We start from the raw sequence: 12,969 nt of genomic DNA on the forward strand, positions 1-12,969 counted from the left end.
TTGCTTCATTTCATGAACCAAACCATAATAATTTAGTCATTATTATATCCATATTACAGATGAGAAAACTGTGGCTCAGAAAGTTTAATTGACCAAAGTCCTATAACAGAAAGGGTTTCCTCTCTCAAAGAACCTAACCAAGAATCCGTACTATTGGGACTTCCCTGGTGGTGCAGTGGTTAAGAATCCACCTGCCAATGCAGGGGACACGGGTTTGATCCCTAGTCTGGGAAGATCCCACATGCTGCAGAGCAACTAAGCCCATGCATCACAACTACTGAGCCCACGTGCTATAATCACTGAAGCCCGTGCTCAGGAACAAAAGAAGCCACTGCAATGAGAAGCTCACACACTGCAACAAAGAGTAGCCCCCACTCACTGCAACTAGAGAAAGCCCAGGTGCAGCAATGAAGACCCAATGCAGCCAAAAAAAAAAAAAAAAAAAAGAGTCCATGCTATTAATCACCAAGTCATTCATTCCTTCCCTTCAGATCCAGGTATTTTATTTCTGCACCCTGGATTGCCTAATTATTTTTATGTTTTAGTAGCACAGAGTGATTAATTTAACCAACCCCACTTTGATGATGAAACTAAGACCAGTTGGGTAAAGGTTCGTTATACAATAAAGACAACCAACAAAACTGTTAGAGGGAAATGACTGATGCTACAGATTGTGTTTCCATGATGCAGTTTAGCCAATTTTTCCATGTTAAAGATAACAAGGTGGTGGGTGCCCCAGCCACTCCTTTCCCCAGGAATCTGTCCCAGCCACAAGCATTACATCTTAAAGGGGGTGACCTAAGCTCAAACATCATGCAGAATCTAGTCAGGGGAAGTGAAAAGATATTAGGGAGCAGAAGCCATCGCAAGAAAGATCCTGGTGGGGGACAAATGAACACACACACACACACACACACACACGCACACACAACTATTGCTAGGGGAAGATATACAAGAAATAATACATCCAAAAAATGGGTGAAGCTGGTCTGGGGAGGAGGAGGAGCTAATAAAATACTTAGCTAAGGCCCTAAGTGACAGTAGGAAAAAAACACATACAAATATCTTCCCATCTCCTTACAGCTCCAGAAATACTGTGGAATCTTACAAACTTTGGTATCTGGAAAAACATTCAGATTTTGCCAGATGTGCATTCCTTTAGGCCACGATGAGATGATGCTTGACCTCAGTGTGAGGACTAAGCTAGCCTCAATGCTCTTTGAACACACACAATACTTTTTTAGAAGGTAGTTGTTTCCATCTATTGAATTCTACCTCACAACTCTGATGGAAAAGAACAGCCTGGAATCGTTGCGTGTTGGTCTGATTTACACAACACAGATCAGATGAACTCAGGAAGCCCCCAAGGTGTGTGAATAAGAGTAAATATGGGGATCTGCAGAATAGGGTCTAAAGTTCTACTCTAGTAAGCTACGTATACTTTATTCTTTAAATAAAAAGCAAACTATCAAAACACTAGGAGCAACATGGAGTGCTCCTTATTTTTTAAGAAAACGGACAAAGCTCAAATATGAAAGCCAGGTGCTGTGATCCTTTGAGTCCAGGAAATAGACGTCTGTGTATTAACTCCCTGGTTTTTAATATGTGCTACCTTATTTATATTTAGCTTTGAAAAGGGTTAAAATGTGGCGTTGCTTCTTCTTTGAACAACTAATACGTTCAGTAATAAGGATTAATGATAATAAGGTATAGTATGTCATACTTCAAACACTGTTTTCACATATTCTCTCTGTTTTGATCCTCCCCAAAGCCATGTTAAGTATAGTGACAGCAAAGGAAACAAAGTTACAGATTTGAACATACCCAGGAGAGTACACCAGAGACCTTGTCACACAACTTTCCGTTGGGGATCTTTCCCCTATCTCACACTCCCATGAGTATATTGCTCTTGAAATCTCCCTGGCTAGTACTTCTATAGAGCTCAAAAACATGGAAGACCTCGACAAAGATACATGGAATCAATAGCCTTCAGCCTGGATTCTAATGGAATAGGTAATATTATTTCCCTTGGGACTAACGTAATATTGTACCACAAAATGGGAAAGCTAGCTAGTAGAAAATAGAGTTTGAATATTTGGGGAAGAAATTTTCCACTAAAAGAAGAAGAGAATGGCTCTAGTTAGTTAACATAAAAGTCATCTACCAACCTTGCTATCTATTATCTATCCGCATCTATTAGTAGACAAATACCTTTCTATTTCAAATATGTTGCTTTGAGTCAACACTTAGCCATGATACACAAAATCATTCCCAAAGCACACCCACTGCATCCGAAGAAAACAAAGCATAACAGGAGGAGAAGGACAACAGAAAGGCTTTCCTCCTATAATGGATTTAACTATCCAGAGTTCACAATTCTGCATGAAGTAGACATTCCCCTTTCATAGCAAATGGTAGACAGCAACATGAGAGTTTGATCGCTATTTCCTCCAGTCAAGTTTGTTCTCTTCCTCCCTCTCTCAACTCTGTTTCTCTCCATCACTATCACTCTATCTACTGTATCACTTTTATAGAATTTCAGGAACAGCTTTGTATCTGGAAAATAGGGCTGCCAGAAAGAGGCATGGAATAGAACAAAAGCTTTACCCCAAAGCTTCTATGCATTACAAAAGCTTGCACTCGGATAATAGAAACATCGAGCCTCAGGTGACTGAGAACACTTACTGTTGGTTGCATAACGTATGGCGGATGAGGCATCCATGAAGTACTCTGGACCTATGCATCAAACAGCATTTATTAGAAGAAAGCAATCACAGAGAGAACTCGGTTCTTGCGTTCAGTGGAGTCACACTAGGTCATAAGAAAGTGGAGTCCACCTGACTTACAGCGAATCAGTGCTCAAAACTAAGGGTACAAAGGAAATTCTTGGACCTGATTCATTTGGCCCCTGAAACATGGTACAATGTAAAGCAAATTCCTACTTCCCTGGAGCTGGCTGTAGTGCCCACATGGGCCAGGCTGGGCCATGGAGCACATATGGGGGCTTCAGGAATCTCCTGTTTGTAGGTCAACTTCCAGGAAGATCCGGGAGAATAAGGAAGGAGGCATTAGTTAGCATGACTGCTAAGATTTCCTCTTTTTCTGTCATTGGTTCTAACTTCATATTCTCAAGTGATCCCATCTTGGAAATAAATCCAAGTGGTAAAAGTTGGAGAAGAGTTAGAGAGATCAACCAGAAATTTGGGGGAATGTTTTGGGTTAAACCCAAGTTAAGCAAGTCTGTGATTTTTCTCGCTCATGGTAGGTAATTGGTATGGCAAATAAAAATGAGTATATGAGCCAGCCAAGTGTTCTGAATGTTCCCCATCAGCCAAATGAGAAAGTCAGCTTCTAAGAGCTGACTGTGACAGAGAGCCCTGAAGATTTTGTTTTCAATATACTCACATCAATGAAATTGCCAATGAACTTTAGATTTAAAAAAAAAAAAAAAAAAAAAAAAAAAGAGAAGTGGTGAAAAGCAAGAATCAACAACATAGGAAATTGCTCTAATTCCTTTTTTGAGAAAAGAGAGCCAGAGTTAAATTCCACTTATGAGCCTTCCCCAAAGAAATGACTGTTCTGTGGAGATTTTATTCATGTCACCAAAAGTGCTCTACAGTGGAGCTCAATGGGTGGTCTTGGCTGAAACAGAGGCCAAGATTAGAAAAAAAAATGGGTAAAAAACCAAAAAACACACATTACAACCAGGCAGGCCTGTAGGAAGAACAAAAACTGAACAGCATCTGCACTTAGCCTCATGGGTCCCAAGGAAAGGCAATTAAGAAATCAGCCATTCTGAGACCCTCTAATGCAATTCACACAAACGTCTATTCCACTCACCCGACAGGTATCAAGAATCTAAGTGCAGACACAGAATGAGAATGATCTGCTTTGGGGGGAATCAGTTAAGGAAAAAAGTGCATAGTCTCAAGCATGATGCTCTGACAGCTGGGACCTCCTGATATGACATATGTAGTCGATGAATAATGTGAAACTTCACTGAATTCGTAGCAATCAGCAACATTACAGTTTTCCCTGTTGTAAACCCCCCCCCCACCCACCATCTGCACAATATAGGGAAACACACGCAGGCACACACTCGCACTCTTGCTTTCTTTCTCTCTCCAAAGCTTTAAACAGTGACATTCAACATTCTAGGTAGCATTCATAGACATTTTTGTCTAATTTGAATTAGAAGAATTGTCTGAAGAACTACATGAGGTAAAGAGAAGCAGGGAGAAATATCATATCTTTGATGACTCAAAGGAATAAGATAAGGAACACTGTTTGAGGGCGAAGGATGGCTATTTCAATCCACCTGTGGACTTAGCATTACTAACTGGCTACAACATCTGGTTTAGGACACACACTGAGTCTCAGATTTTCTTGTGTTTCAACATGTGGAACCCCCGAGGTCTCTTTTGGCCTCTTTGGAACTGAGAATGAAGTAAGAGGAGGAAGTAGGAATTACTTTTATTTACCCCTTTGATAATCTTCCCTATTTCTTGGAGCAAATGATTTTGCATCTATCCATGTAGCTTTCCATGGATACACAGAACGATTGTGACAAAATGAGATGACAATGATACAATATCCTGGAGGGCGTGCAGGGAGTTGCCAGAAATGTGTTCTCAGAAAAGATACCCTAGGGAACAACAACCAAAATAACAGACAACACACAAAATAACCTCTCAGTGGTAAGAAAGCTGCACTAATGTTGGCTGGAAAGTAGCAAAAACATGAAAACTCAGCAGGAAGAATGGAAAGCTTGGTAGATTTTTATCATTCGGTGAAACAGATGCAAACAAGCCCTTGAAAGTGTAGGCTCAATGGATAGTTTGAGTATTATGACATTAAGATATGACTAAAGGGAAGACAACTTAAGACAAAAATCCTACTGTGTTCCTTTTGTCTTGATCTAGTCTGTTCCTGGCAAGAAAGGTTTCCCGGGAGGTGCAGGTAAACCGGACATACCTGGTATGTGGAGACAGGGGAAGCAGCAATGAATGGCGTGATGGGTGTCTGTGGAATCATGCGGTTGGTTGCAATACTGTACGGTGAAGAATAAAATCTGCAAACAGAAAAAACAAAAAGAAGATTCATAGATTCATGAAGCTGATGCACGCCTGGCTGCTAACGAAACGCTACCACACACGTCTGGAGAAGACAGAGTTCCACCCTCAGGTTGCCCATCAACTGTTAACAGGATCATGCAGGAGACTGATGGTCTTTGATTCCACAAGAAATAAGTTGTTCTGAATAAAATGACAATTTTGAGTCCTCTTATAAAATTGGCTGCACAAACATTTCTTAGCCAGGTGAGTGTAATAGTATGTTTAACCAATAGCAGAGAAAAGCCATGGGCATTGTTTCTAAAGCTCCTTGAAAGAAAGGCAAAACCATAGCACCAAGCTTTATAAAGGTGGCTGGTGTTACACAGACAGAAATTGCATCTATCCCTTCATTCAAGAAAGAGGATCAGCTTATAGAGAGTTCTGGATAATTTATGCTAGGCATGAACCCATGCCCTCAGGCAGAAACTAAGCTAAGTACTTTCTTTCTCCATGAAAAGAGAAGGACAATTTGTGGACAATTTAGGTCTAGGTGAGGAAAGGAATCTTTTCTGGATTCAGTCAGGGCACTGATGGAGATTCTGGACTTATGTGATATACCTCTGTACACACTGTAAAAAGCACTGAGTTTTCTAGTCCTCCAGGGTCCTTCATTGAACAATTATAGAATAATACTGGGCAAGATCAGAGCTTCACAAATCAGAGGAGGGATGATCCTTCTGGAGATCTATTAAAGGACAGCTTTAATAGAGATCTATTAAAGGGTATCAAAAACACTTACAGGCCATCTCTGCTCAGACTATACCCTGGAGTCCACAAGTTACCTAATGCTCAAATTCCTCAGCAGAATTTTAAATCATGTTTTTTTCTTTATGTCTCACTGGTAAGGGAAAGGCTAGAGTGACCAGCCATACATTGTGCAGACAAAACCAGGTGGGCTGTGATGGAGTATTTCACTGATATCAGGATAGATTGGGAAAATGCCTCTCAGGGATCATGGAATCATTACTTCACTTTGCCATACTCTTAGCAAAAGTCAATTACTACTTTTAGTTTCTTTCTTTCTTTCTTTCTTTCTTTTTTTAAAATAGTATGACTGAGGTTGGAGTTTTGGAGACAAAAGCTTCATCATCACTCAGGGGTCACTGATATTTTGAACAGAGGATCTCATGGGTCACCTTTCTAAAGAAGCAGTCCATGAGAACCCCACTGAGTGTAGGGGGGCTGGATTTCAAGGTTGCCAGGTTTCAAAGAGTAAATTCTTTAAGCTTAGATCCTATACAAGTCTTCAAGCAAGGATTGGGGAACTAGAGTCTTAAATTGATCTAGCTCTCAACAAGGATTATAAGGTCATAGTCTTTTGGTTAAAAAAGATGTAGCTGAAAAAATTACACCATTACACATTGCATCCTCCTTACTATCCATACCTATACCTACAATACCTCTAAAATTTTAGAAAAAAAGAATTTTGACTATATACTCATTAAAATGGCCAAATTTAAAAAAAAGACAATCAGAGCTGTCAAGGATTCAGAGAAAGTGGAACTCTTTCATTGTTGGTGGAGATATAGGATGATACAGTCCTTTTAGAAAACAGTTTGGCAGTTTCTTATAAAGTTAAACATATACATAGCATATAACCCAACTATCCCACTGATACATAGTAACTGAAGATAAATGAAAACTTGAGTTCACAAAAAAACCTTAATGCAAATATTTATAGCAGCTTTATTTAATACTTGCCAAAAACTGGAAACAAGCCAAATATCCTTCAACTGAATTAATAAACTGTGGTCCATCCATACGCTGGGATGCCACTAAACAATTAAAAGGAAAGCACTGCTGATATATTTAACAGGTGAATCTTTTTTTTTTTTTTTTTTTTTTGTGGTACGCGGGCCTCTCACTGTTGTGGCCTCTCCCCTTGCAGAGCGCAGGCTCCGGACGCGCAGGCTCAGCGGCCATGGCTCACGGGCCCAGCCGCTCCGCGGCATATGGGATCTTCCCAGACCGGGGCACGAACCCATGTCCCCTGCATCAGCAGGCGGATTCTCAACCACTGCGCCACCAGGGAAGCCCAAACATGGTGAATCGTAAGTAAATTATGCTAAATGAAAGAAGTCGAACTCAAAAGTCTATATTTTATATCCATTTATATAATACTATGGAAAATGCAAAACTTTAAAGACCAAAAATAAATAATGGATGCCAAAGGCTGGGATTGGGGGAAGAGTCTGAGTGCACAGACACCTGAGGGAATTTTGGAAAGTGATGTAACTGTTCTATATCTTCATTGCTTGGTAGTTCCACAACTGTGTGCTTGTCAGACCTCATAGAATTGTACACTCTTAAGAGTGAATATATACTCAGTATAAATTACAGTTAATAAATCTGATTTTAAAGTCAATTACTATGTAAGAAAACATCCAACCTTCCACTTAAAAAAATGTACTGGGGGCTTCCCTGGTGGTGCAGTGGTTGGGAGTCCGCCTGCCGATGCAGGGGACACAGGTTCGTGCCCCAGTCTGGGAGGATCCCACATGCAACGGAGCGGCTGGGCCCGTGAGCCATGGTCACTGAGCCTGTGCGTCCGGAGCCTGTGCTCCACAGCAGGAGAGGCTGCAGCAGTGAGAGGCCCGCATACCGCAAAAAAAAAAATACAAAAAAAAAACCCAAACAAACAAAAAATGTACTGAACATTCACTATGTATACCAAAGATGGGTAGGACATTCCTTTGAGTTTTTCTATTTAAGCATTTAAATTGAACCTTATCTATACATTAACCAGCCTAAAGCTGGTCAATGGCTTTCTGTTGCAATGAGAACAAAATTTGAATTCCTCATATTGACGAGCACAATCAGGCTATTGCCCACCTCTCTCCCCAGAGCCAACTAGGATCCAACCACACTGACCTTCTTCTGTCACATGAACCTGTCATTCTCACTCTCATCTTGGGCCACTACACTTACAATTCTCTCTACCTGGAATTGTTATTTCCCCAAATCACCCTAGAACTATCTCTTTCTCATTATTGGTCTCACTCAACTTTCCCATCTTTTCAGAGGTCTCTAGCTAAAGTAGCAACCACCATCTCTGCCCCAATTGTTCTCTATTCCTTTCCTCTATTTTTTTTCATTGTTCTTATCACTATCTGAACTAGTAATGTTTAAAAATGTCTTTATATATGCTATGGACTGAATGTTTGTGTCCCTTTAAAATTCATACATTGAAGTCCTAATTTCCAAAGTGGCTGTATGTGGAGATGGAGCCTCTAAGGAAGAAACTAAGGTTAAATGAGCTCATGAGGGTGGGGCCCTAACCTCATAGGGTTAGTGTCCTTATAAGAAGAGGCATTAGAGTGCTTGCTCTCTCTCTATCCACCTGCTCATATGGAGGAAAGGCCATGTGAGGACATAATGAGAAAGCAGCCTTATAAAAGCCAGGAACTAAATCCCAAATTAAATCAGCCAGATCCTGATCTTGGACTTCCAGCCTCCAGACTGTGAGAAAATATATTTCTGTTTTTTAAAGCCACACAATCAATGGCATTTTGTTACAGCAGTCAAGTTGACTAATGGAATGTATTTATTGATTATTTCTCCCTCTAGAATGTCAGCCTTCAAGGGAGTTGAGGACACCTTGACTTTGTTGCCTAGAACAGAGCCTGGGACATAGTAAATACAGGCATACCCCATTTTATTGTGCTTTGCTGTATTACACTTCACAGATACTGCAACTTTTACAAATTGAAGGTTTGTGGCAACCCTGCATTGTCAGATGGTGCTTAGCATTTTATATCAATGAAATATTTTTAACTGATGTATGTACATTGTTTTTTTAGACATAATGCTTTGCACACTTAATAGACTACAGTCTAGTCCAAACATAACTTCTAAATGCACTGGGAAATTTTTAAAAAATTGTGTGACTCATTTTATTGAGATATCTGCTTTATTGCAGTGGTCTGGAACTGGACCCACAATACCTCCAAGGTATGTCTTGCTTAATACCTGTAGGTTGAATGAATGAATAAATGAATGCAGAGCAGTTTAGAGAGATAAGTAGTGATTACAGTAGAGGCCGCCAGTGTCAAATTGGTGGGGGCACAGAAGATGGCTTCTGTTCAAATAGGAAGCTGAGAGGTGAGAACCCAGAGAAAATTGGCTGGCATCACATATCTGTAAATGCTCAGTGGAAGCTTAAACTAATGCCTGTTTTCCAAGCATGCAAAGGTACTGACAACCAGGGAAAACAGACCTTTTCTACAAAAATCATGGTTTGCATTAAAAAAAAAAAAAAAAACGCTTTAGGTCTTATCTTTGACAGATTTTATTTATGAGTCAGTGAACAGAAAGACTTATTTGGGGCTCATAATAACATAGCAGGTACTCATGATCACTCCACAAACGGCCCTTTTCATTCACGATGCAAGTTGCTTAGAAACCCAGTTTCAGCCTCTTGTACCAACACAGCGAATAATGCGTCACATTTTAGAGTGGCCGGTTTATTTTGCGAAATGTACCAATTGTCATATTAAAACTGAAAGCAGTAAGGATAGGATGGACTGGCAAAGTTTACAGGAAATTTTATGGGAAAAACAGCAGAAACATAAAGAAAACAGCCAAGTAAACGGATACTAACAAAGGGCATCCTTGGGGGGAATTTTCAGGCATGTTTGTTCTGTCTGCTCTAATCCTATCCATCAAACAAGAATATTTCATACTTCCCAGCAAGTTCCAGGACTGCCCCTCAAATCAGAGAGTCATTTAGAACAGAAAATGTACTGAGAAGATCAGACTCAGCACACTGTCTTGATCCCCTAATTCTGGTGTTCAGAAAGAGGCTCTCCCCAAATCCAAACATAAACCGGATGAATTCACAGGAAACCTCTGCTTAAACCATGACAGGAGAGGCTATTATTGAATCTGAGGCTTAAAGGCACCACATCTAAAGAAAATGAACCTAGCCAGACTCCAAAGAGAGAAGTGCAGAATGAATTTCCCAATCTCTTCACTTTTTCTCAATCCCTGCCATGTATCCTTCATGGTTTAAAAACACTCTCACATGGACATCACATTTAAAAAGAAAAAGAAAGAAAGAAAGAACATCCAAATAAATACTTCAAGAATAGGTGTCCTGTTTGGGGGTAACAGGAAAGATGAAATTGACAGCACTTTTTGGCCATAATAACAAAGCTAAGGTCATTTTAAACATGTGATTTTATGTTTTTGTATCTGGTTATTTATGCATTATGCCTTGCAAATGCTATTATAGAAAACTGGGAATGAATTTTTAGCTAACCATTTTTCTGGGAAGAGTTTACTCCCCTAAGATATTTCTTTGCCAAAATGTACATAGTGCATCCACAAGTATATGACAAGTATTCCTTTTTCTACCTTGTTCTAAACTAAAAGGGATTTTGCTCCCCAGGGGACATTTGGCAGGATCTGGAGGTATTTTTGGTTGTCACAACTGGGTCAGGGGGCTCCTACTGGCATCTGTTTGGTAGAGGTCTGAGATGCTGCTAAGTACAGTACAGCTCCCACCCGAAAAATGATCTGGTCCAAAATGTCACTAGTGTCAAGGTTGAGAAACTTTTGCAGGAATGCGAACTAGTTATCTCTGGAGAGGTTTCCCATGAATAAAATTCCAAATGCCAAAGGGGCTAAACGGGTTAATTAAGCATGATCTATCTGTAGAACTCTAAGCCAGGCTCTGAAAATAGTAATATATTTAAGGAACACAAAGGGTTATTTGGTTTTCTGGCATGTAAAGCAAGTGGGCTCCAGAAGTCCAGAACATGGAAGTCTAGGTCACTAATAGGACATTATTTTGCCTGCAGAAAAGTCATCTTCAGGGGATTTGGCAGTCAGTAATAATATGGTGAAATCTTATTTCACTGACAATAAAAATAACATGTATATATCAATAACCCCAGGGTAGGATGTTTTTTAATGAAGAAAACCATACACAGTCCTATGTGCCCACTGAAATAAACAGCCGTGCCTTGTCTTTCATGTCCATAGGCAATTTTGTTGGAGTCAGAACCACAAATACTATCCTCAGGGCAACACTATAGCACAAGATTAATAAGTTATTGGTCATTTTTATTGTAATGCCAACGTATCCTTCACACTAGATTCCTTTCCTAGTGTAATAAGATAAGGTTTCCGTATCACTTAATATCAAATGCCCATATAAAACAGCTGACAAACCAAGGCTACAGAAAACATTTTTTTTCACATCTCTCCCAAGAATCCATTTTCTTCAAATAAAACAATCCAAAAGGCTTTTACACAGCAGCCCTTAGTGAAAAGATCACAGGAAAGATGTGATTTTGACTATGGGGGAGGAATTATTTCCCACCTCCCATGCTCATAGTTGAAAGTGATGGAATTTCGTACTGGACTGTTAAAAAAGCAATAGGGCAATAGTAATAACACATTATAGAGTTATGCCAGATAGCTCTGAAAGAAGAATGGACATTTTTATTTTCCTAAGTTAGCCTATAGTAAAAAGTACCAAGCGTTTTACTTTTTCATTGTGACCCAGAAATTTCTTCACTGTAACCTTCAAAGGCTTAGATAAAAGTGACATTGAATTAACATTTTTAAAGTGATAATTTGGATAGATTCAAGCAGATGACACAACTGACATTTTTCACTGCCTACATGCAAACAACTCAGATACACCATGGTCCATGTTTACAAGTGTTTGTTCTTCATTAGAGAAATATCAAGCTTAATTTGGGAGTACTTATTTCAGTTTTATGTTGCTGTATTCAGGTTGAGGTTATGGAATTCAGAACATTTAACTGTTGACACAATTGAGCTACCAGCTATCCCCTAGACACATATTTGGATTTGATACTCAGAAACCCCTATGGCTGAGTGCAGTTAAGGTATGCCACAGGATCATAACATATGTTCTTTTTTTTTTTAATTGAAGTATAGTTGATTTACAATGTTGTGTTAATATCTTCTGTACAGCAAAGTGATTCATATATATATATATATATATATATATATATATACACACACACACACACATTCTTTTATATATTCTTTTCCATTATAGTTTATTGCAGGATATTGAATATAGTTCCCTATGCTATACAGTAGGACCTTGTTGTTTATCCCTTCTATATATAATAGTTTGCAGATGCTCACTCCAAACTACATAGGGTTGCCATATGATCCAGCAGTCCCACTTCTGGATATATATCCAGACAAAACTATGATTCAAAAAGATAAAATATGATCTTTAGCGGTGACATGGCACATCTCCAAGAGGACAAACTCATGTCACTGTTCCATCAAGAAGCCTCCAGAATCCCTCATTAGAATGTAACTGCCTTTTCTCTGTAGTCCTATGACATTAATTTTCTTTATTTTTCTTTGTGAAAAGAATAGAAAAATATAAACAGTGAAAAACAAGTCTCCCTCTCACCCCTACTTCTCAGTACTCTGTTGGCTCTCCCCAGAGAACCACTGTCACCATGTCTTGTGTAGTCTTTCAGAAATATTTTATACATATAAAAGTTAATATATACATATATCTCATAGCACTTTGTGCTTCTGTCACAATACTACTTGCATTGTATCTAGAATTTGCATGCGTTCCCATTGTTCCTGACAGGATGGGAAATATTTTCTTTCAAATTTGCATCACCAGAATGATTTTAAATGGTACAATAGATAAGTAATGATAAAATGATAAATGATAAAATTTGTTGATCTGAGTCAGCATTCATTAAGCGACCTTTAACAATATTAACTGGATTGGAGTCAGCTGCAACTGTATCTTTGGATACATTTGTTCTGCATAAACTGGGACCAGTTTCTTCTCTACAGCAATAAATATTTATCACTCTGTTAGGTTACCGCTCTCTGAGTT

At 39.2% G+C, this 12,969-nt stretch overlaps 1 protein-coding gene across 4 annotated transcripts in view; it reads right to left on the reverse strand.

Moving 5' to 3' along the window:
* The window catches only part of RBMS3 (RNA binding motif single stranded interacting protein 3), a 1,499,266-nt gene that overhangs the window by 103,802 nt on the left and 1,382,495 nt on the right, over window positions 1-12,969 (reverse strand). For all 4 annotated transcript variants that reach the window (XM_059077389.2, XM_059077380.2, XM_059077384.2 and 1 more), the window contains 2 exons: window positions 4,975-5,071; window positions 2,686-2,736 (listed from right to left, as the gene is read on the reverse strand). In XM_059077389.2, coding sequence (XP_058933372.2) covers window positions 2,686-2,736; window positions 4,975-5,071 — 148 coding nt within the window. The remainder of the gene's footprint in view (window positions 1-2,685; window positions 2,737-4,974; window positions 5,072-12,969) is intronic.

Source organism: Kogia breviceps, chromosome 10 (genome assembly GCF_026419965.1).
Source record: "Kogia breviceps isolate mKogBre1 chromosome 10, mKogBre1 haplotype 1, whole genome shotgun sequence".
NCBI lineage: Eukaryota > Metazoa > Chordata > Mammalia > Artiodactyla > Physeteridae > Kogia > Kogia breviceps.